Source organism: Anolis sagrei, chromosome 4, assembly GCF_037176765.1.
Source record: "Anolis sagrei isolate rAnoSag1 chromosome 4, rAnoSag1.mat, whole genome shotgun sequence".
Taxonomy (NCBI): Eukaryota; Metazoa; Chordata; class Lepidosauria; order Squamata; family Dactyloidae; genus Anolis; species Anolis sagrei.
The window spans coordinates 201897064-201922847 of record NC_090024.1 but is presented as its reverse complement, the minus strand read 5'-3'; the positions used below and the strand labels follow the sequence as shown (position 1 = coordinate 201922847).

The following is a 25784-nucleotide window of genomic DNA, read 5'->3' as shown; positions in this document are numbered from 1 at the left end:
AGTTCTCTGTCAAAACACATATTGGATGCAGCTATTGTCTAATACAAGACAGCTTCAAAAAGGAGTAGTTTTAACATTAGGAGTAAAAAAAAATGAAAGCTTGCAAGCAATGCAGCATTTACCGGTATTGCATGTCTGGGGGCAAGGTTTCTTTTCATGTAGCCTTTCTTGATTGTTAAGGAAGACGGACATGTCTTTGTCACCTGGGAGACCATCCAGAGTGGTGGCCTCATGCTGGGGGCATACTGGGTAAGGCTCTTTGGACATCTGCATCATTAGGTTGGACAGTGTTTGATCAAGCGGATCATCTTCAGTGACGTATGCATACGGACAATACTCTCTGGTTCTGGAATAGATGTTGGCGTTATCATAGCAATCGGAGCAGATCACCAAGGGTGCTGTGCCACCTAGTGGAAGAAAAACGATATAGAGTTAGGGGAGGTATGGCCTGAGGCCTTTCCCTATAGGCCACTGTGGGATGCAGAACACCGAATTGATGAAAACAGTAGATTGAACACTGGGATTGAAATAACAGTAGATATAGTCCTTCTGCAAGTCAGCTTCCATTTTTTTCAGGCACAAGGGATCACTAGCAATGAAATGCCATAATCAAGTAGTACAGAAAGGGTAAGATGTTTGGCCTTTACACATTATACATTTACTAAAATAAATGGCTCGAGAACAAAAAAAGCATGAACACACAGTGGCTCTTGTAATAATGATACCAAAATAAATATATTGTTGAAGGGAAAGCACTGGGACCTGCTGAACTGAAGCTGTGGTTGTGTGGTTGGCATAATGGGCTCCTGTTTTCTTTGGCAAGGAGTTTGCTCCCTCATATGCTTTTTAGACTGGTTTATCATGGTATATACCCAATAACAGTGGAAAATATTAGTTCTGAGAAGGCGGATTCACTCCTGTCTAATAAAGCATTCTGTGGTATGGAGGCAGTAGAATCAAAGCTGTGGGGCTTGAAAGCACACATGAGACTAGTACTGGTAAGGGTTTTAAGATGTTTTAAAGGCTGGGAATAATTATGGAGAATCTGGATATAGATAAAAGAAATAGTTGAATTGCAATGAAATTAGACTGCTCTTTTAGCATGGGAAGTGGAATGGGGCAGAAGTGCCTGAAACATCACTTCATGTACTTTGAATTAGGCCTTCTTGTTCCTGATGCTGAATGAACCAGCTTCATAGCATCATCACATTCACAACATGATCTTGGATCAAGAGGCAATTAAGAAAAAAAAAAGAAGTGTTGGAGCCACATTTAACAGTGCTGTGGATAGCAATCAATAAAGAAAAAAACCCAAATAAAATTATATACAAGAGAGGGCAGAGATTTTGAAAACAGAAAACAACAAAACCTAAACAAATTAGGAAATTAAAAGAAGCAGACTTCTTTTCCAATTCTTCATCTGGCATGTTCAAAAGACACTTTGTGATGTCATTACAAAGTTCGTATTTAGCAAGAAGAAGTGTACTTTCAAACAGTGCCTGACAAGAGACAGAGGAAGCATATTGCTGTCATAGTCATGCCTGTGGGTTTCTTCTCAGAAGAATTCAATTAAATTGGCTACACTGTGGTGCTGGACTATAGGAGTCCTTTGGTCTTTAAATGTTTAGGTATGGAAATGTAATTTTTGTAATGTATTGTTTAATTTTCATGGTAATGACTTTATTATTATAGCACTAAATGTTTGCCATTGCTTGTTGGAAACTGCCCCGAGTCCCCATAGGGAGAAAGGGCGGGATATAAATGAAGTTCTATTATTATTTTATTATTGGCCTGCTCCATCAGGATTTGCATTTTTAAGCAGCAGAATGTAGGTGAGAAAGAAGCGGAGTATTATAGCACAAATAAGCAAAAGCAAGAATTAAGAAACAAATAATATGGCTGCGATCAGTGAAAATATGTTCATTCCCTGTATTTCAGAGTCAAGACTTTCAGTTGTGTGTGGTCTAATTTGCTTTCCATTAAAATTCCCACAGGTCCACAGGTATCTTTTGAAAATATGTAACACAAAACCTCTCACTGGTTGTTTTTATTAATAAATTATGGCTTGAACACGCACCGCTGCTTAAGAAACAAACAAAGCCTTGGTGAATCATTAGTGGCACAAGAGGACCATGAACTTTTGCTCAACAATAATGAAGAAACCTGGTGCTTACCATCTGTGCCTTTGTGCACATAACCACTGGAAGTAGGCATAAGCTGCTGGTTGCTTCCTGCTTCTGAATTACTGTAGCCTTCCTGTGGCTCAGACAAAGTCCCTTGGGAAGATAAGTAACTGGGAATATCAGCAGGCAAGTTGACTTCCTCTGAAATAAAAAAAATGGATAACAACATGATCATTTTACTTGCCAACAAAGCTAGGCAGCAATGGAATGTCTGTGAAGAAGCTAAAGCTTCAAATATCTGGAGAGAAGCTAAAGCTTCAAATATCTAGAGAGACGCTAAAGCTTCAAATATATGGAGAATGAAAGGCTAACAACCTCTGATCTGCCCCATATCCCTTGCTAATTTGGCAACTTAAACTATAAAGCCCTAGACATTCTCTAGGCCTGGATATTTTTATCAATAATTTACAACTGGGTGGAATCCTATCAAATTTGCAGATGATCCAAAACTAGGAGGGGTAGATAACACAAAAATAGGAACAGAATTCAAAAGGACCTTGATGAACTAGAAAACTAGGATGATAAAATCCAATTCAACAGAGACTAATGCAAAATTAAGTCACAAAAACTGAATGCACAGGTATAGGATGGAAGATACTTGGCTCAGGAATATATGTGAAAAAGACTTTGGGATTATTGTTGATCATATATTAACATGAGCCAGTAGGGTGCAATGATGCAAGGCAAATGCTATTTTAGCCTGCGTTAACAGAAGCATAATTTCCAAGTCCAAGGAAGTAATAGTCTTATTATATTGTGTGTTAGGCCTCATCTGGAGTACTGTGTTCAGTTCTGGGTTTCTTATTTTAAGGATATTGACTAAATGAGTGAGTGCAGAGAATGGCAGTAAAGATAATAAGTATGGAGAACAAAACATATGAGAAATTTAAGGGAGTTGGGTATATTCTAGTTGGTAAACCGTCAGCTGAGGAATAACATGGCTGCACTCTTTAAATACCTCAATGGTTGTCAGAAAGATTAGGGGCAGATTTGTTTTTTGCTCACTAAGAGGTTAGAACTAGGTCTGGTGGATTTAAGTTACAGGAGATAAGATTTCAATTGAACATTAGAGGGAACTTCTTGACAGTGAGATCAGCACAACAAAGGAATCAACTGACTAGAGATTGAGAGGTCTCCTCCTTTGGGTGCTTTTCAAAAGAAAATGGACAGCTACCTGCTAGGAATATTCCTTTTGCAAAGTGAAACAAGTCAAACACCATCATACTAACAAAGTACTGGACAAAACTGTTTACAGGCTCCTTACCTGTGTTAGTTATGCTGTAGTCTTCACTCTTCCTTCTCATATGATAGATAACAATGACCCAAACTAAAGAAGTGCCAACAACACAGCAGACCACAACTATTATCACAATGCCAACCGTTGTCCAGCCATCTTCTTCTATTCCAATGCCGCTTTGGGAAGAGTCACAGTTTGGTGAGGAGATGACATACAGGTAGATATGGCCACGCACCGTACCAAGTGTATTAGACATGACACAAGTGTATTTCCCAGCATCCTCTAATCCAGCATCTACAATGATAAGAAGTTGATTGGCAGCAGCGAAGAAATGTCGTTCTGTTACGGTCAGGGGCCCATCATCTTTAGTCCAGTTTAGGCGAGGCGTAGGGCTGCCACTAGCAATGCACTGCAACACTGCTGTTTCACCTTGGGCCACAGTTCGGTCTTCTAATGGCCTGACAAATGAAGGTGTTTCTGGAAACAGATAGAGTTAATTTTAAGGTTATCTAAACACAGATTACAATGACAGCTGCAAAGAAATAAAGTTAGCACTGTATACATTTCATGATCCTTTACAATCTGATTGGGAAACAAGACTGGTGCATTTGCAAATATTCTGTTTAGTTTTAGGTTTTGTCCACAATTCAATTTGAGCTGAATTTAGCAACATGTCATTGAGGACAGTTACCTCTAGGAGTTCGTGAATCCCTGAGGAAATACAATTGAAGGAGGATATATATTTCTTTTTTGCACTGTTTACATATATTCAATACAAACCTCTAAATTCATTGTGTGTTTTAGGTCAAAGCTACTAAATAATGGCCCATAACTGCCTCACTGCAATACTCACAGAGAGTCAGTATAGTTCAAAGCAAAAATAGTAGGAAAAATCGCCCAGGCATTTTTCAAATTGTCCAGAATAAAGTGGGTCAACAGCAGGAAACCGTACTAAAAGCACATGCTCTAGCAGTATTTGTCTTAGGCGCATCAGACATTTGGGGGAAATACCAGACTAGCTTCTTCCTAGATTAGAGATTGAGTTGAAAGGAAGGGGCAAAATGTGTAAATTCCAGATATATGCTTACTGTATAAAACACAAATGAATTCAGTAAAGTTCCAGAATGCTCCAGAAAATCCTAAACAGGCAGTTGGTTAGATTAAAAATCAAGTTCTGATGCTACTTCCATTCCCAGTTTATAGAATAAGGTGACACAGAGAATCAATCAGTGGCTCTTTTCAGAACCTCAAAACTGAAGTGATCCCATATCGGATAATTGGTTGTAACGTAATTGCGAAACATTGCAAAGGGTCCTTTTGATTTAGTAGAATAACATCAGGTTCAAACAGAGATGAGATTGTCCTATAAATAAGAGGTGGGCAACTGCAAGGGCAGGGGTTACACATTGCACCCCAAAGGCTGAACATTTCAAATTTGTTTTACTTTTTTAAAAGAAGTTTTTAACTCATTGTCCCCAAACTCCTTTAGCAGGTATGGAGGAGAATTCATCATATTTTCCTCTTCCTGTTATAGGCCAAGAGAGCTGTTTTCAATACTTGGAAGCAAATTGGAACTGTGGAGGTTTGATCAACCTCCCACCCCACCCCCATATAGTCTCAATTATTTTGCTTACCTAACACGGTCAACGTGGCATTTGCTGATATTCCTCCTGCTACATTTTGTGCCATGCAGCTATAGATCCCCATATCTTCTATTTTCACATTTGCTATAAAAAAGACATCATCTTCTGGCATTACATGCATGCGCCTTTCACGAGCTGCAGGGAAGTCTGTGCCTCCATCTTTCTGCCAGGAAATCTGAGGTGGGGGGTGGCCTTCTGCAGCACACTCCAGTTTAGCCATGGCTCTAGTTCGTATAGTAAGATCCATAGGGGTTTTAATAAAAGAAGGCAGTTCTGAAGGAATAGAAATGTGAGAATGATCAAGTAAAGTCATTGGATACCGCATACATTACTGGATGCAGTATACATAATTCTCCCTCTGTTGGTTTACAATTTCTTTGTTTGATACTGCGTCCCATTCACTCTTTTTGATAATTTAACATTCACATTACTTGTCTTTTTTCATGATTTTTTGCTTACAAAGGTTTAACAATTTCTCTCTATAGCATATGCTACCTTCTATTATGGGACTGTCAACTGCATAGGACTGGGAGGCTCACATTCTCTTCCAAATAATGAAGTGTTTCATGCTTTGGAGTGGACTTTTCTCCAACAGGAAATAGGTCAAAAGTCAACTCAGTAAAATTAAAAGGGCAAACTTTTAGGCAACTGTTCTACCTTGATTTTGCTTTCATTTGAGATAAAGTGCCTCTCTAACAATTATTGTAGCATAGTAAACATCTCAAACTACTCTGTTAACAGAGACTAGATCTGCAGTTGTTCATGAGACACAGTTTTGGCCCAATTAACTTGTGAGCAAATGGACTACAGCTGGTATATTTTCCATTTCCAAACAGAGAAATATGTTGTGGGAAAATTCTGCCATTTAGCCAACTGTTTCAGTCTGCTTCAAGGATTCTTGCATCCACAAAAGCAACCCAATATTTTTCAACAGTAACCCAATTTCATTATCTTATCCTCTCAAGAGCAATGGGAAAGTGGGTGGTGGATTCAGTTTCATTTGGAAGCTGGAGAATATTGGAACAATTTATATAAACTATTTTTCCAAGTGTTAGTATTTTCTTTGAATAAAAAAGGGGGAAAGCCACTTACCATTGACAGTTAACTTGGCTTTGTTGGAATAATTAGACCCAAAGTGATTGGATATTATACACTGGTATTTTCCTTCATCAGTAAAATTGACATTGAACACATGCAGGATAGACGTGTATTCCAAGACTTCGCCACCTTGCTGCTGGTACCTGACAAGATTCTCTATATCTGCATCATACAATATTTCACTGTCTTTTCGCCAGGTAGTGGACATGGGCAAATCACTGCTGCTCACTGCCTTGCACGTGAGGGTAACATTGGTGCCTTTCAGTGCAATTGCCGTCTCAGGATGTGTTCTGATCTGAGGCTTGGGGAAATCATCTGTGAAAAACAGGCCAAAATCAACCAAGTTTCCTTTTCTGCATGTATCTGACCTAATGCAAATTGTAATACAGTCCCACTTGTAACACAGTCCCACTAGGGTGACATGACCTCTCACTACTACTTCCTGCCATTGTTATATCTTTTTTCACACCAGAATTAGCTTTGCAGGTTTTAACCTGTGAAATACGATGTCTGTGTCACAGCAAAATCAGCAAGAATTACACTGTGGAGCGATTAAAAGATTTTACCAGCATCCATTTATCACACTGTGATGGAATGTGTTCAAGAAATTTCCATTATGGCTACATTGCAAGGTATCCGGTTTTAAGATATGTTTTAACGTACGTTTGGAAATAAAGAGCAGATATTAACAATATGCAACTTTTTTCTTTTTGAGCCTTTTAAGTAGTGGATTAATGTCTGCTTTCAGAAACATGCTATACTGCCTAGGGGAGTATTGATTTTCTTGCCTATACATGCTCATTTAAGTTATGATTAATTTGGCAAGCAGTGAGTGAAGTTACTAGAAGACAGGGGCTAGATATAACACGCTGGTGGAGTTCTTCTACTTAAAGGAAATTAGTTGTCCTAAAAAATTCTGAGCTTGTTCTTTGATTTTATTTAATTGCTAAGAACAGCAACTCAAAACTTCTGCAGTAGTTGTATAGTGTAACAGTGTTGCTAAGCGGCAGAGGTGAATGTGTGCTTAAAGCTTGTGAGAAACTCTGTACTGTGTGAATGGGAAACCCAAATGTTTCTTACATCAGTGTAAGATACTATATTTCTTTACAACCAATTTAGCCTGTAAGTCCCCTGGAGCTGTGTCCTTTGTTTCTGGCTCACATTAGGGGAATGCAAATGACCATTTTCCTGAATGTAAGTGACTGTCTTCCACAAGAGAAGTCACAAAAAGTGTCTATCATATTTTAAAATGAAGTATTAGAGTACAAACCACAAACAAAGTCTTCAGGATTCAAAGTGAGGATGCTCTGTCCAGCCAACCTCTCAGGATGAGCACAAATGACATTGACAGTATGCTGTAAATGACTCTGGGTGAGCCACTGGAGCAGCCATTTCAATTGGCAATCACATAGCAAACTGCTAGTATTCAATACCCTGAAAATACCAGGAAAATATTGTAAGTTGTTAGCAAACAAATGGCATATCATGTTATATCACTAAACAGGACAGCAGCCTCCCTCCACTCATTTACTTGTTCAACTATCTGTGAATTTTCATCAACATTTCCAAATTTATTTACATCACTTGTATATCATTTTTCTCACGCCAGCGGGGGGCTCATATGCTTGATCTGTCTAGTAATGTTTCCTATCTGCCTAGCAATGTTTCCCTAGTAGCTTTAGTGGCACATGTGTGTAAACTAATTGACTATTTTCTTCCTTCATTTTTCTATATAACTCGACCAAAATGAGACTTTTTAGTTCTACTACTTCTTCCAAAACCTTCATTCACGCCTTGATGATTTCCCATCTTAGCATTCTGTTATCAAGATTACCTTTTTGGCCATTGCTTTGATCATGTTACCACATCTCTTCAGTCGTTCTTATTTCTAAGATACCACATCACTTCCTTCTAAGTTTATCTCTTTGTTACTTATGCATTCCTTCTAGGATTCAGTACAACCTTTCTTGTTTTAACACATCTTAGCTCCCACCTAATTTTCAGTCCTTATTTATTCCTACTGGCCTGTTTGAGATTTGCAATCTTGGTTGTAGACTTCTCTCTGAACTAAGGTTTTCCTCTTCCTTGGCTTGGTTTCATCTTTTTCATTCAACACTTCTTATTTTTGGAGAGCTGCCTCTCTGAACACTTTTTAAATGTTATTTTAAAATCTCAATTAAAATCTGTATTGTTTGCAAAGCTTATATTAAATAATAATAATAATCACCATCATCATCATCTAAATCAGGGGTCCACAAACTTTTTAAACAGAGGGCCAGGTCGCAGTCCCTCAAACTGTTGGAGGTCTGGATTATAATTTGAAAAAAAAAATGAATGAATTCCTATGCACACTGCACATATCTTATTTGTAGTGCAAAAAACCCCACTTTAAAACAATACAATAATTAAAATGAAGAACAATTTTAATAAATATAAGCTTATTAGTATTACATTGGGAAGTGTGGGCCTGCTTTTGGCTGATGAGATAGGATTGTTGTTGGTGTTGTTGTGTGCTTTCAAGTCGTTTCAGACTTAAGTTGACCCTGAGCGAGGGCCGGGTAAATGACCTTGGAGGGCCGTATCTGGCCCCCGGGCCTTAGTTTGAGGACCCCTGATCTAAATTATGTCAGATATTCTCAATCGAAGTAATTAGTCTATACTGCATTTAAACAATATATTTCACAGAAATAGTCTAGAAACCAGGGAAATGCAAGGAAATAGCAAGCGAGGAAAATGTAGTACCAGAGGAAATCTTTGGGCCAGTTGAAGTATTTAATAGCTACTATATGGAAAGAAAACATGACTAAATACTTACAGCTCTTTGAGTGGTTGGGAAAAAGCATTTTCTTGAATGGACATGATTGCATTGTTGTTCAGATCTCTGCAATATTAAACAATGTACAAGTTTACTCCATACTGCCCTTCTAAAATCTGGGCTTGAAAAGAAATCTTAACCGAGAGTTGTTACGCACACTTACAAATATTCAAGAACCTGAAGTCCAAAAAATGCTCTCTTTGTGATTGACTTAATCTGGTTTCCTTGTAGAATCCTCAAAACATAACAAAAGAAAAAAACAACTTAACAGTGAAGCATTTTGAAAAGAGTGTACGTAAGAATGACAGAGTAAGGACTTGAGTAAACAAGTGTTCAAGTTTCACACTATACAAAACATGATTTGTCAATATATATATATATATATATATATATATATATATATATAAATTATTTCTAATACCCTTCTAACTTTCTTCAGGGCTAAAAGGGAGAGAAAAGAGTTTTTATATTATTACCAAAACAAAAAAGAGTGAGCCTGCATGAACACAGCTATCAGAAACATCTGCTGGCTAACAAGTGACAAACTGGAGGGCTGGAAAGAATATTATTTATATTGTATTATTTAAATAAATAAATAAATAAATAAATAAATAAGGAAAGAAAGAAAGAAAGAAAGAAAGAAAGAATATAACGATCAGGGGGCCTTTACTGGCTGGATCTGCTAGAAATTCCCTGTCACAAATTGCTTCCTGTACATCTTGCTCTCTGATAGACAACACTCTTCTGAGGCAAAAACCATCTGACCATATCCACCAGAGTGGATCCACCAAGGAGGATTGAGATACCATTCCCTCCACATAGAGGTAGATTTAGAAATCCGAAGTGATCCATGGGGAGAAAAAGAACAAAGTCTTAAATTCCAACCTTCTGACAGAAAGTTAATTGGGCCACAACATGCTTTCTGATACTGGATAATTTAAACAGATACATCAATTTCTCACTTCTTTTCTCACCAACATTAGAAAAGGTGTGGTTGTCTACAACAAAAACAATAGCTTCTAGAAAATATATGACAAGACTGGGGCAGGGCAAGAGATTCAATTTGTCATATCCATCTGAAAACAATACTGATGAACTAGTGAGGTATTAAGACTCAAAACCCTTCACCACCCCTTCAAATTCAGATTGTCATATATACTGTGGGACTCATTTCTATTTCAGCAAATACATCACTATGGGAACTGGTAAGACTTACAATTTATTGAGTCTCTCAAGTCCTACAAATGCTTCATTTGAGTCTTCGATAGCCCAGGAGATCTCATTATTTCGCAGGTCTCTGAAAAAAACACACACATGTACCAAATATATAAAACAACTTTTTAAATAAATCACATCTCCTCATATCAAATTACTCTTTTCTCCCTTCTGCAGAACTTGTCATTTATTGTTTGTTTTGCTCTTTTTGAAATATAAAATCCCATGGCTCTTGCAAACAGACTGTTTTACTAGACTTGAAAGCTAAAACAGCTTTTTGGTACATACGCCTGTATAAAATCTGTTGTTTCTAAACTGTAGCACTCCTCACAAAGAATGCAACATTTGTGCCTAGTTAGTGCAAGCACTGGCCAAATTCCTGGGGGTGGAAAGCTTCATAATATATTAAAACTTCCAAAAATTGAACACAGCCCTGAGACAGAAAAATAAAAAGTATAAGCTATGGAAAGTCGCTGGCAATACTTTTGATTTCTGGGGCTGTTTTAGATGAGAGATCCTGTATTGAGTAGGGGATTGGACTTGATGGCCCACGAGGCCCTTCCAACTCTATGTTATTACACTTCTACCCGCAGTAACTTTACGTTGGCCCGTGCAGGTGCCTGTGGTAGTACATATGGCTTCAAGAGCTCCTCCCCAACAAAGTTTTTGGAGGGAAACATCAGGAGACATAGTTATAGAGATATAGTTACATCATAGATGTATGTCTCCTACTTCAAGACCTCAGACAATATGTTATTTACTAGGCTCTTTACAAGGCTTCCCCAGTCTGTGATATCATGGACTGGGGGAGCCTCATGAAGAGCCGAGTGAATTAAACGTTGTTAGTATATTGTTTATTTTCTGCTGAAAAGCTTGTGAAATATTGGCATATCAAGATGTCAGCTGAAGAACTGCTAAACATGAAGTAATAGATTTTTAGAGCGAACTACTTCTCTCCACCTCACTACCTCTGAGCATGCTTGCCATAGATGCAGGCGAAATGTCAGGGGAGAATGACTCTAAACATGGCCATATAGCCTGAAAAAACCTACAACAACCCAGTGATTCCGGCCATGAAAGCCTTCGGTAATACATAGAACTGCTTCTGTTCACAAATCCAGTTACATGCTAATATGATTTATATCTAAACTTTGCATTATACTTCTGTGCCACACACAGATCAATTCACCAAACTGGACTGGAGTGAGAACAAGAGATGTCTAATAGATTCATCTGTGCATTTTCTTTACATGATGGGTTGTACATTTATCAGAGTGACAATTCTCACAGCTGTGACATGCAACATTATGGCATAATCCACTCAACATATACCACAGCATTAAACACCATGTTATTATGAAGTAAGAGAACATAAACATTTAGTGTGTTTTACAAGAATCATCTACACTAACTACATCAGTGTTTGTGAATGTTGCTTCCATGATTAGTTCTACAGCCAAAAGGATCTTGGATCAGGTTCTTTGAACTGAATTGTGTCTTACAACCTCAGTTTTACTGAGTTCCAGAGAAACGTGATGATCTGTACTTCAAGATAAGTCTTATATAACTGTGCTTATAGTCTGTCTTATATAACTATGCTTATACTCTGTATGTTTTTTTACTTAACAATCTGATATCTTCAACAGACGTTAAGCTGATGAATACACAAGACATGGTTTTCTTTGCTGCTGCAGCTGAGTTGTGAAACTGTCCCAAAGAAGATCAGGCTGGCTCCATCCTTTCTAAAACTCTGATGGTCAGCCAGAAGTTTGTTGCCTCATACGTCTTTTATAGCTTTAGAGCAGTCTTTGGTTGTTTTATTTTTTTTCAAGGCTGTGTTTCATTTTTAATGGGAGCATTTTCAAGAAGAACAATATATACTCATGTATAAGTAGACCTCATGTATAAGTCAAGGCAGATTTTGGTATGCTCAATGGATAAGTCAAGAGTCGGATAAATCAAGAGTCATTATGTGATGAGAGAAAGCACAGGCTCTGCTATCATTTCCCAATCCAGGCATTCAAGATGGGAAGAGACAGTAGCAGAGACAGTAGAAGTGGCTGGTGCTTCTTTTAAATTCTCCCAGGAAGGAATAAGTTTTTGCCTTTCACGAAAGGCCACTTTTTAATATAGGAGTACAGTACTAAACATTGCCCCATGTGTAAGTAGACCCAGGTTTTAGGGATTGGCTTTAAAAAAAATCAAACTTTCTAGGCTTCTACATGAGTATGCTTGTTGCGCATTGTGTTGTGAACTTTGGTGCATTGAAAAGTAATAAACAACTTACTTTTTAAAAGATAGCATGACAATTAAATAACCGTCCTATTTGATATAAAAATCCTCCAAGGATCCTTTATTTTGTGCAGTCATAAAAACAGAAACAACCACCTAAAGTACTGTTGCTATTGAAGCTTCCAATCCCATCCTTTTGAGAGGGGATTGATCTTGGTGGTCCATGAGACCCCTTTCAACTCCATTAAAACATGAGGTAGGTTCTTGGTGTCTAGGACAGTGGAGAGCTATTCATGTCTGCTTTGAAATGAATGCTCAGAACCTGGTTAATTGCTTTCATCCACCGTTTTCAAATACCCAACAATCCTGAATGAAAAGCTACCCTGTCAAAAGCTTGATACCCATTAAGTTCCAAACAAAACCCACTAATTGAAATGCTGCTTCTCCCTCTACCTTTAAGTCTACAATGTCAGCTTTAACTGATTTGTTAAAACGATGTACATAATTAGAAGAATGTAACCACTTGGGATTTATAAAATGTGCAATAATTTAGACACATTTTAAACAACAATACTGAGGATATAAAGTATCACTCTCTTCTCTACTCAAATGCCAGCAGAGTCTAAAGAAAACAGCAGCACTATCTTGCTACAAACTACATGGAAATCACTCTCCTGAGTCTCGCTTGTATACACAGCACAAAAAGATCCTGAAAATTATCCATATCCAATTTTTGCTTTCAACTTTTAAATTAAACTTATTAATTCTTATTCTAATCTCTCTAGTTGCAAGGAACTGCTGCAATCTTATACATGTGTAAGATGACACTAAAACTATAACATGAGTTCACCATCTCTTCAAACACACTCAAAATTATAATAAACACTTTAAAGGCACCAGATCCTATCTGATCTTGGCTGTTAAACAAGCTCTAATTTATTCATAGATGGGAGACTGCCAATCAATACAAGGTGTTTTAGGCCATACAGTGGCACCTTGGTATCCAATTACACACAATTGTGTGGCAAAATAGTGTCCTTTATATAAAATGGCAAAATCAAGGTTTTCTTTTTGGATTTTCAAGATGTAGATGGTTGGTTACGTGGATACAAAATCTGTGGATATGGAGGGCTGATTGTATATGAAAGGAAGGAACTGGCAATACCATCTTGTCCATACAATCTGTCATAACCACTGTGGTTCTCTGGGAGCATATGCGCCAGCCTGCCAGAACCCGACTGGCAACCATCACCCAGAGGACCTTTTCATCAGCTGCCCCACAACTGTGGAACAACCTGCCGGTAGAGCTCTGACAGCTAAATTAGCTGTCACAATTAAAGACAAAAGTGAAAACCTATCTTTTCCAGCAGGCCTACCCAGACAGTTTTAATGATGAATTTTAAACTTGCATCTTATGTTTAATTTACGTTTGCTTTATTTTAATATGTATTTTGTGGAAATAGGTTTAATATGTTTATTTAAAGAATGTTTTTAGGTGAATGTGTGTTTTAGCAATGTTGTAACCCACCTTGAGCTGTGAGAAGAGGCAGACAAATAATAATAACTAGCTGTGCCCTGCCACGCGTTGCTGTGGCTTTTAGTAAGAGTTTTGAATTCTCTGCCTGGCCTCTCTTCCTTCCTTCCCTCGCTCTCTTTCCCTCTCTCTCTCTCACACACTCCTTCCTTTCCCCTCTTTCTCTCTTTCCCCCTTTCTCTCTCTCACACTCCTTCCTTTCTCCTCTTTCTCTCTCTCTCTCCCTCTTTCTCTCTCTCTCACTCCTTCCTTTCCCCTCTTTCTCTCTCTTTCCCTCTTTCTCTCTCTCTCACTCCTTCCTTTCCCCTCTTTCTCTCTCTCTTTCCCTCTTTCTCTCTCACACTCCTTCCTTTCCCCTCTTTCTCTCTCTTTCCCTCTTTCTCTCTCTCACACTCCTTCCTTTCCCCTCTTTCTCTCTCTCTTTCCCTCTTTCTCTCTCTCACACTCTTTCTGTTGGGTCATGGGAGTCCTGTGTGCCACGTTTGGTTTATTTCCGTCGTTGCTGGAATTCAGAATGCTTTGATTACAGGTAAACTAAAAATCCCAACAGCTACAACGGAGGGGGGGTGGGAGGAGGAGGAGTGCAGGGGCGGGGCGTCGGTGGGTGTGGGCGGGGCTTGGGCGGAGGGGGTTGGAGGAGGAGTGCAGGGGCGGGGCGTTGGTGGGTGTGGGCGGGGCTTGGGCGGAGGGGGGTGGGAGGAGAAGGAGTGCAGGGGCGGGGCGTCGGTGGGTGTGGGCAGGGCTTGGGCGGAGGGGGGGTGGGAGGAGGAGGAGTGCAGGGGCGGGGCATCGGTGGGTGTGGGCGGGGCTTGGGCGGAGGGGGTTGGAGGAGGAGTGCAGGGGCGGGGCGTTAGTGGGTGTGGGCGGGGCTTGGGCGGAGGGGGGTGGGAGGAGAAGGAGTGCAGGGGCGGGGCGTCGGTGGGTGTGGGCGGGGCTTGGGCGGAGGGGGTTGGAGGAGGAGTGCAGGGGCGGGGCGTTGGTGGGTGTGGGCGGGGCTTGGGCGGAGGGGGGTGGGAGGAGAAGGAGTGCAGGGGCGGGGCGTCGGTGGGTGTGGGCAGGGCTTGGGCGGAGGGGGGGTGGGAGGAGGAGGAGTGCAGGGGCGGGGCATCGGTGGGTGTGGGCGGGGCTTCGGCGGAGGGGGGTGGGTGGAGGAGGAGTGCAGGGGCGGGGCGTCGGTGGGTGTGGGCGGGGCTTGGGCGGAGGGGGTTGGAGGAGGAGTGCAGGGGCGGGGCGTTGGTGGGTGTGGGCGGGGCTTGGGCGGAGGGGGGTGGGAGGAGAAGGAGTGCAGGGGCGGGGCGTCGGTGGGTGTGGGCAGGGCTTGGGCGGAGGGGGGGTGGGAGGAGGAGGAGTGCAGGGGCGGGGCATCAGTGGGTGTGGGCGGGGCTTGGGCGGAGGGGGTTGGAGGAGGAGTGCAGGGGCGGGGCGTTGGTGGGTGTGGGCGGGGCTTGGGCGGCGGGGGGGTGGGAGGAGGAGGAGTGCAGGGGCGGGGCGTCGGTGGGTGTGGGCGGGGCTTGGGCGGAGGGGGTTGGAGGAGGAGTGCAGGGGCGGGGCGTTGGTGGGTGTGGGCGGGGCTTGGGCGGAGGGGGGTGGGAGGAGAAGGAGTGCAGGGGCGGGGCGTCGGTGGGTGTGGGCAGGGCTTGGGCGGAGGGGGGGTGGGAGGAGGAGGAGTGCAGGGGCGGGGCATCGGTGGGTGTGGGCGGGGCTTCGGCGGAGGGGAGTGGGAGGAGGAGGAGTGCAGGGGCGGGACGTCGGTGGGTGTGGGTGGGGCTTCGGCAGAGTGGGGTGGGAGGAGGAGGAGTGCAGGCAGCATGGGCAGGGTAAGATGAAGGAGGGGGCGGAGAGATGCTTTCGACAGGGCAGGAAGCGGCGTGGCGGGGCTTGGACTGGGGGAAGAGGGTGGCAGGGTTAGAAAGGGGCGAGGCTTGGCAGCGGCGTGGGTGGGCTTAGCAGGGGGAGGGGGGAAGTTGCGTGGTGCATGTGTGGGCGAGAAGGGGGCGGGGCGAAGTTGGATGTCGGTGAACTACAACTCCCATACTCAAGGTCACGGAGGGAAGGGGTGGGGCGAAGGGAGGGGGCGGGTCTTTCCGGAGGGGGTGGAAGGAGGAAGGAGTGAGTCAGGGAAGGCAGGGGGGTTTGTTACCGCCGTGTTTCAGGGCCGGAAGGGGTGGGAGGAAGTTGCGATGCGTGTGTGTGTGTTTGTGGCGGCGACGTGTTCGTGCTGGGCGAGGGAGGGAGGGAAGTGCCGTTCGGCCGTTCGGCCATGTGTGCGCGCGCGCTGGGGTCTTTGCGGCAGTGCGCATGCTCAGTTGTTTTGCCACTTTGTGAGTGTGTTGTTGTGTTGTTTGTAATTGTGAGTGGATTAGTTTGTACCGAGTGGGTTGTCCTAGGGCCATGGCAATTTTGGTGCAGTTTCGTTGGGGGGGTTTAGAGTTTACCTGTCCGGTATAACCAACCTAACAGATTTATATATATAGATAATAATAATAATAATAATAATAATAATAATAATGTATTCCTTGCCTTTGAAATCGTATAAAATTTAGGGTTTTGCTATAAGCCAATAGGCAACTTGAAGGTACACACACACACAAGTTCCCAGCCTCATTTACAACACATTCCCCACCCCGATTCCTCCAATCCATGTTAGAAAAAAAACTGTTTTAAAAATAAAGGAAAAACTCAGGCTGTGAAGCTAGATACAGCTATGTTTTTAAAAAATCTAGAATTGAATTATTTTGCAGAGAAGGAATACTGCATTGCCTAGACTATTTAAAACTGGTTTTGAGGAATATCTTTGCTCTGTTAAAGCTTGACAGGAAATTGTTTTCTTTTTCATATGCAATAAATTACACTATGTACACTGCCAACCTTCTAAATTCAATATAAGGCATGACGGCTGCTAAAAGCTTGGACATAATTTGTCAATCCCTGTGTGATTACATATGTATTTACCTAGATTAATATATTAGTTTATATCTAATGTGCCATCTTAACTAGAGAAGACTAACTGAATCAATTGTTAAATGGTAAGTCAACACCTACATCCCACTACTTAAATGGTTTTACTCTTGCTGGGAGTTGCAATTAGATTTAGGTGGTAACCACAAACAAGCCAAAAGAGATCTTAGTCAGGAAATGAGGAGACCTGCAATAGAACACTCAATGTTAGTTACTGTATAGAGATTTATAAAACTCTGAAACCTGATGGATTAAAAACGATTGAGCTTATTAGTGATGGAATATAGACAAGGCAGTAGGGACCTGTGATACTGAAAAGATATATTGCATACATAGAGTGTTTTAAACAACACTTGCTCTGCTAACAGGAAACTGTGGCAGGGGGAAGGGAATGCATATCACCTATTTCTTAATTTCGGAGGGTAATGCCATGAATTGAAAACAGATCTTACACAAAGACTGATGTGTAAAAATAAGATGTTGCGCATGGTGTATAATAAGCTGATTACTTTGAAAAACAATACTTAATTCTCAATAATACTGCAAAGCTATGGCTCATGGTGTACTTTGTTTGCAAAAGTTTCCAATAGATGTTAAGGCAAGGTTGAATGTGGCAGCAGGATAAAGCTCTCTCTTTGGTCTTCTTAATGCTAAATCTACTGTGGAAGATTTCATTTCTGTCAATTTCCTTCATCTCTAAATGCTTTCTGAATTATGTGTACTTACAGAGTTTGTAGATTTGAAAGTCCCTTAAAGACACCATCTGCAATGTGACTGATTCTGTTATCACTTAGGTTTAATTTCTCCAATACATTCAGTCCAACAAAAGCAAACTCATCTAGGCGGGTCAGTTGGTTGTACGATAGATCTCTGAAATTTAACACAACAAAGAGAAAAGTCTAAATGGCAGGAATGTAGAAGAATGAGACTTTTTTGAGAAATTAAGCAACTTTCTTATTGGGGAATAATGTATTTATTAGTATGTTTATTCTTTTTCACAGGGAGGAAATCTCAGTGACACAAATCCTACTACTTACAGTTCAGAAAGTCTTTGGCAGAACTCCCATGCATCAGGTCCAATCTTGTTAATGGCATTCTGACTGACATAAAGTTGTTGTAAAGTCCTCAAACCATAGAGCCAGCCCTTGTTTACTTCTGTTAAGTTATTATGTTCCAGTTCTCTGTAGAAACAACGGGAAACTGTTATAAGTCTTTCCAACAAGTATTACACTTATATATAGCATTATATTGAGGACAAATTAAATCCTGAATTATGCCTGGAATGTGTGGAAGTGTTGGGAACAGGACTGTTCTTTTCATAAAATGAGTGCATTACAGTCAGGCTGTTGTAGTCATATTTAGTGGTCTCAAATTTAAAAAGTGCCAGTACTGTGCTCACAGAGACATATATTCTTGTTCTAGGAAGGGAGCCAACTATGAAGAAGCAAACAAGCCAATCAGAAGGCAAGCAAATTAACTCATGTGAAAATGAGAATATACGAACTGCTAATCTCCCAACATGATGTGAAAACATGTGATTCAAAGAGTAATAGGAGAGCAATATTTGTATTTATCATGCAAGTCAGTTTCATCAGTCCTACAGCACCGTACCATCTAGAACCTCTAATGAAAAAACAACAGTGTGATGTACTCACAGTTCTTCCATATTATCCAATCCAAAGAAGGCGCCATCCATTAGTCTGCTAATCCCATTGCGCTGCATTTTTAATGACTTCAAGGAGTCCAAACCTTGGAAGGTCAGGCTATCTATTATTTTAATCCGGTTTCTTTTAAGTTCCCTAAATAATGATATTATAATAATAGTATTATAAGTACGTTCGCTGAAATGAAGAATAGCTTTTATTTACTGTACGTTTCTTCTAAGATCCATGCTGTGACTAGATTAGATGTTGCTATAATGTGAAATACCTCATGTAGCTATTTAAAAGGGAAGTTGCATAACTAAAAAAATCAGATGCAAAAAGCACTAAACCCTTGCTTCAGGGAATGGGCAACTCTGACTTCAGGGGTAGGATTACAACCCTCGTTTTCTTTAAGTACTGGCTAGGCTGGGCAACCTCAGCAACAGAAGTGATAAATTCCATCTCTACACAGTATGGACAGACTGAGATCTATCTTGAGGGAATCTAAGATAAATTCTCCAACAACTGAGTTCTAATGAAAACATCTTTCATAATTGTGAAAGATTAGAAAGGATTTTAAAAATAAAGCGTATTTCTTCTTATACAAATTCTGGTTTCATGTACAGTAGATTCTCAGTTAGCTGGCACCCGTGGAGATTGGTAGAGGCTGGATAAATGTAATTTCTGGTTGCTTGAGAGTTACTATTAAAATAGGCCTAACTCTTCAGAATACTATACCTCATAATTTACCATAAACTCTGCACTGACTTGATATTAATATTGAAATACAGCAATTAAAAGCAAATAAAGACAAACCTAAAGTTTTATTGTTTCACTATACTATAAAACAGTATTACTTGAAAGTTTCTTGACTTCCAGTTAACTAAAAGTCTACTATATATTGAGATTTAGACAAGAAATTTAACTATTCAATTGACAAGCTTATGCAGTTAATATCTTCAGATATGCATCTTAAAGACTAACATATGTGCAACAACATAACCCAATTCTAGTCCCAGAAACCTTATGGCATAACAAACCTTGTTATTTTGGCTTTGACAGATCAACAAAGATATTTCTCCCAAATCTTTTACTATGATTCTAAGGAATGTCAAGATTATTGTAAAGCACTCAACGTAGTACATTCTTAACGCGTTTCTCCTTGCATTTAAAATACAAAATTACCCAGCAGAACTCTCTTTCTTTTTTATGCAACATACATTTAAAGCCTTCAAGGAAAGATAGCTTTTACACTTTAATTTATGGGGTGGCTGAGATGTACTTTATGAAGGTTCTGACAACGATGGGGCATAAGGACTTACAGGTACTGTACGTGAGGAAGTCTGAAGGTCTTTGGTGGAATCACACTTATTCTGTTTTTGTTTAGTTTAACAACTATTAGGGAGTTGGATAAATTATCAAAGCAGCCTGCTTCCAGAGTAGTTATTCTGTTGTTGCTCAGATTCCTGTAAAAGGACAATAAAAAACCCTCCAGATGAGAAATACTATCCAATAAATTGCACAAAAACTTCAAAAGAGACAAGTAAACTTTAGTTCAGATTTTCAAGTTCAATCTCAGAAATGAGAAACATAATTATACATTATTTCAGTGATTCTTGATTGTTAGATCAAATTAGACACATTAGGTAGGAATGTGATTCCACGTACAAAATGTAACCCCTTAAATAACTGAAATTCACCAATGTTGCAGAAAATCCAGACTTGTGTAAAATAATCCAAATCACACTCCACTTTGAGGAGGAAGGGGAGATTTTTTTTCAGACTACTATCACAAAGACCTCATTCTGACATTGTATTATACAGTGCCATAGCAAGATATGAATACTTTTAGGTGTGCCTAAATTCAATGTCTCCTCCAAGATGAACAAGGCCTTAAAAAGTGATGTCTTTAATTGTGGTTTTTCCAGTTGTCATGGCCAATCAACTGAGCCTACCATTAAGTGTTGTTAGTCTAAAACAGGCATAGGCAAACTTTGGCCCTCCAGGTATTTTGGACCTCAACTTCCACAGTTCCTATGAGCTGTTAGGTATTGTGGGAGTCAAAGTTTAAAACACCCGGCGGGCCGAAGTTTGCACCTGCCTGATATAAAAGAACACAATTTCAAAAGATGGTTTTTGACATTGGAGTTTATTTTTCTGGTTCTGAGAGTCAAGTGCAATGATGACTGTTCAGCCAAGGGCTTCTCATGAATACAGTATATGGATTTAAACGTATTTTTTCTTACTTGGTCCATTCTCAGCATGCTTAAAATGGGGAAGCTTAAATATCTAGTGAAGGAGGTGGAAGTAAAAGCTTCCCACATCTCCTGAAAACCACCACAATGATATTTCTGCCTCTCTTAGTAGCTGCAAAACAGCGATTTTGCTGCATCTGGATCACTAAAGGCTTTCTCTTCTCCCATCACCAGTGAAACAGCTATTTCCTCACTGCTGCTAATGGAAGAAACACTAACTTGGGGTTTATCAAGAATAATCCAAAGTGCAAATAACCTCTCACAATTCCCAGCATTTTTGAGATTACTGCACCTGTACTGATAACAAGCAGTGCCAGGAAAGTGTTGCTGTACTCCACTATCTAACAAATCAGTTGGGCAGAAGGGAAAACATGTTGGATTTATTTCTGATGTCATATCAAATTTTGCAACTCAGTCTGTCAGGTTGCAAACCAAGATGCTAGTTAATATAATTGACATAGTTAATTTCAAGTACAATTTCATTCTGGTATGATACAATATCCTTAAATAAAAACAGAAATTAAAGCTTTCAAAGAGATTAAACTCATTTATGTTTCAGAATTCCAGAGCAGACATGCTGTCCACAAGAAGTCAGTAGTTAACAACTACAGTATCGTGTCAATACTAAGAACCCTAATGGGTCGGACCAAGGTTGCATCCAATCCAGCGTCCTGTTTCCAACAAGTGGGAAAGTTCCACACAGGACACAAAAAATAATAATTCCAATGCCACTGTCATAGTTTTGACAACATTCTAGCAACTTTCACTTAGACAAACATAGCCTTTCAATCTGGAAGTTCTATTTAACATGGATCTTTTGAATTTAATATGTATCTATGTCACTGGGTGATCCCAAACTTTGGCTTTCTTATCCTGCTCAAATAATTACATGATCTCTTCACCATAAAATTAAAGATAGAATAAAGATGCACTTCGGTGCACATCTTTCCACCTCAATTCTTCTATCCTCTTCACGTTTTGGAATTATACTAAGCATGTATACTAAGATATATGCATTTCCTTTTAAAATTAACTTCATTCAAAAGGTTTAGAAGTTACACTAAAAGTCAAAAAAGTAAATCAATAAAAGAAATGCAGAATAGAAACAAAAATGCCAAAGGGGGGCGGGGGGGCGGGCGGAATAAGAAATGAAAAAGTAGATGACCTCCAATTTATCCTCATCTGGCCAAAAGAAACAACATAACCTTCACCCTCTAGGCCTCCCAATATTGACTCCTTTCTTGAAAAATGTCCCCTCCCCTAAAACTATTCTTCAATACAGGCAGTCCCCAAGTTACAAACAAGATCGGTTCTGTAGATTTCTTCTTAAATTGAATTTGTGTTCAGAACAGGCATATTTTTAAGTGTAATTCCAGACGAAAATAGATATTTATATTAAGTTTGGATAAAGTAGGGAAAGATTAACACCTCTGTGGGGTTTGTTTTGCTGTCTGTGCCCCTGTTAAGAAGATTTCGCCTTACTTTCTGTCCCTGTGATGATTGGATTTTGAAAAATTTGGTTTGCTGTGGAAGCAAGGATTGAAGATAGTTTTAGTTGGGATACCTTTTTCCCCATGATAACTTTTACAAGAGTGAATTTCCCTTTCAATAGGTAGATTTCTCTCACTTCCTGTTGTCTCATCCCTGTTCTTAGCTAGGAGACATTTGTAAGTCGGATAATTATTACCTCGGTGACTGCCTGTATTCAAAATTGGCAATTCCTTCTCTTTCTCATGCAAAAAATGAGCAAAAGTATTTCAAATGTTTTTTTTTCAATGTCCCTACTTTTAGTGTACAGAGTTAATTTGTTCATCTCTGTCAAGTCCATCACCTTTAAGATATATGCATTTCAATGCTACAGGTTAAATGCCAGTACTACTTACAAGTACTTCAATTGCATCCGTGGGAATGAAGAAATTTTGATTTCAGAGATAAGATTAGAGCTCAGATCAAGATTCTCCAAGGAAACAAAAAGCTGAAGCTGTTCAGGTTCAATCTCTGGGATTGTATTATGGACTCTAAGAATGAAGAAAAGATATGAATGATTAATGACCACCAACAGCTCATCTCTAACATTCAGTTGCAGATTGAACTATTACCTGTTGAGTATCCCTTATCCAGAAATCCAAAATGCCCCAAAACTGTCCACACAGGTAGCTCAGATAGCGACTCTTTTGCTTTTTGATGGTTCAATGTACACAAACTTTGTTTCAGGCTCATTATTAAAATATTGAATGAAATTACTTTTAGACAGTTTGTGTAAGGTGTATCTGAAACAACTAAGTTCCATGTTTGGACCTGGGTTTCATTTTCAAGATACCTGATTATGAATATGCAAATATTCCAAAATCCAAAAAATCTAAAACCCAAAACACTTCTGGTGCCAAGCATTTTGGTTCAGGAATACTCAACGTATATCTAAAATGTTTCTTGGCTAAATATGCCTTCATATAGAATATAAAAATTTTGTTACCTTTAACTATCTGTTTTAAACAATCTTTTTTAAATCAGAATGAGTTTCAAACAACTAGTTGTAAACTAACTTTTCTTCTATCCGGACCTGAGTTTGAGATTATTGCAAGCATCAAGAATTAGGGTAGTTCCATAATCCTACTAAAGCACCGTTCAACTGTTTGGCCCACTATTTAGAGAGCATAATATAAGGCAAGGCAGTATGATCACCATGGAATTTAGAAATAATGTCTGTTATTAACTGCTTTTTATAGCACAACTAGAAACATTTAATACTCAACATGAATTACGTTTAATTCCTAGGCATTAATGCATTACTAAATTGCATTACCAAAATTCTTAACATTTACTTACAGAGAGAGCACTGTGATATTAGAAGTCAATTCACCAAAATAGGGGATGTCAGTTAGCTCATTGTAGTTCATCTTCCTGAAAAAGAGATTTCTTTAGTGGAACTTTGGAAGGGGGGGGGGGGGGGAGAGAAACAAGGCCAGTAAGGAAATAATGGCTGAAAATAATTCTGCTTCTAATTATACTCTTGTATAAGCAAGCTCATTTGAAAATAACTGGCAGGCACATATTTACAGCATAGTCCTCAAATGTGAACTAAATTGCAAGAAATCTGGAAAAAAGAGAATAAAAGTACAAAACCATATTTGCCGATTATTTGCATTACCATCTTAGTCTAGTGGGAAATTTGGTTAGCAAGAATGGACTAAGAAGTACCAACAACCCATAATCACCATTTACAATGGGCTCTTGGTATCCACTGAGTTTTGATTCCAGGGCCCTCAAGTCCCATTATATACAAAGGTGTAATAAAATAGTGTCTCTTACATAAAACGGCAAAAACAAGGAATGTTTCTAGATTTTTAAAATCAGTTTCTTCTTTTGGTTCCCTTTCCAAATATTCTTTTGCGTTTACTTATTCACTTCTCCTAAATCCTTCATCCCCAATCTGTCCCTCTGAAATAATTTAGCCAAACATCCTGTCTGCATGTTACATTACCATCCCTACATCCAAATTTTCCTTAGTGCATTACAATATATATATATATAGAGAGAGAGAGAGAGTGAGAGATACTTACACTTCTTGTAATTTTTGACCCGATGAATCAATACTCCAATTAGAGGATGACAAATGGTTATGACTCAAGTCACTGTAGATAAAAGAGAAAATCATATTTTTTCCTGAACGAAGTTCAAAATTCTTTTAATAAGACCACCAATAGTTTCCATAGCTATTTATAAATCAAGCCAGTAATTTTAAAATCCCATAGCTGTAGTTTATGACTAGACAATACAATATTACTCCGAACAGCCTAACAATTAAAACTGGCCATTTTAATGGCAGAATTCCAGTTCCCCATGAACACATCTCAAAACACTGAGTAAATATCTTTGCTGCAAGATTAAATATCTTTACTGCAAGATTAAATATCTTTACTGTAAGATTAAATATCTTTACTGCAAGATTATAAAATGGTTCAAGAAGTGATTTGAGATAAAGTAACCTATACTGCATAATCTGGGATGATTCAGAATGAGTTGGATGATGTTACACTCCCCCAAATTCTCAAGTTCACAGCTTGAGTGCATTCTTAGGGTGCATCTTCACTGAAAAATTAATGCAACCTGAAATCACTTTATCTGCCACAGGAACTGTAGTTTGGTAAGGCACTCTTTAGCAGGGAAGACTAAAAACCTTGTAAAAAGACAATTGCCCTGATTCCATACCATTGAGCCATGACAATGAAAACTGGGTTAAACTGCATTCTACAGTGTAGGTGCACCTTTAGGTGGAGATCTGAATGTGGATAGCCAGGAGTGCTTTTGCATATTTAGAACTATTGCATTAGATAAGTGTTTCTCAACCTGGGGGTCGGGACCCCTGGAGGGGTCGCAAGGGGGTGTCAGAGGGGTCACCAAAGACCACAGTATTTTCTATTGGTCATGGAGGTTCTGTGTGGGGAGTTTGGCCCAATTCAATCGTTGGCAGGGTTCAGAATGCTCTTTGATTGTAGGTGAACTATAAATCCCAGAAACTACAACTCCCAAATGTCAAGGTCTATTTTCCCCAAACCCCACTAGTGTTTACATTTGGGCATATTGAATATTTGTGCCAGGTTTGGTCCAGATCCATCGTTGTTTGAGTCCACAGTGCTCTCTGGATGTAGGTGAACTACAACATCCAAAACTCAAGGTCAATGCCCACCAAACCCTTCCAGTATTTTCTCTTGGTCATGAGAGTTCTGTGTGCCAAGTTTGAGTCAATTCCATCGTTGATGGAGTTCAGAATGCTCTTTGATTGTAGGTTAACTATAAAACCCAGCAACTACAACTCCCACAGGACAAAATCAATACCCTCCCCCAATCCCACCAGTATTTAAATTTGGGTGTATTGGGTCTTTGTGCCAAATTTGGTCCAGTGTATGAAAATACATCCTGCATATCAGATATTTACATTACTATTCATAACAGCAGCAAAATGACAGTTAT

General features: G+C 39.7%; 1 protein-coding gene across 1 annotated transcript in view; it reads right to left on the bottom strand.

Moving 5' to 3' along the window:
• The window catches only part of LRIG2 (leucine rich repeats and immunoglobulin like domains 2), a 49916-nt gene that overhangs the window by 5528 nt on the left and 18604 nt on the right, over nt 1–25784 (bottom strand). The window contains exons 2-17 of the mRNA XM_060772616.2: nt 24374–24445; nt 23640–23714; nt 22697–22831; nt 19881–20024; nt 18571–18714; nt 17953–18096; nt 17642–17785; nt 10193–10273; nt 9140–9211; nt 8977–9042; nt 7432–7595; nt 6156–6476; nt 5055–5336; nt 3448–3897; nt 2175–2324; nt 123–407 (exon numbers count right to left, since the gene is read on the bottom strand). Of these exons, the coding sequence (XP_060628599.2) occupies nt 123–407; nt 2175–2324; nt 3448–3897; nt 5055–5336; nt 6156–6476; nt 7432–7595; nt 8977–9042; nt 9140–9211; nt 10193–10273; nt 17642–17785; nt 17953–18096; nt 18571–18714; nt 19881–20024; nt 22697–22831; nt 23640–23714; nt 24374–24445 (2729 nt within the window). The remainder of the gene's footprint in view (nt 1–122; nt 408–2174; nt 2325–3447; nt 3898–5054; nt 5337–6155; nt 6477–7431; nt 7596–8976; nt 9043–9139; nt 9212–10192; nt 10274–17641; nt 17786–17952; nt 18097–18570; nt 18715–19880; nt 20025–22696; nt 22832–23639; nt 23715–24373; nt 24446–25784) is intronic.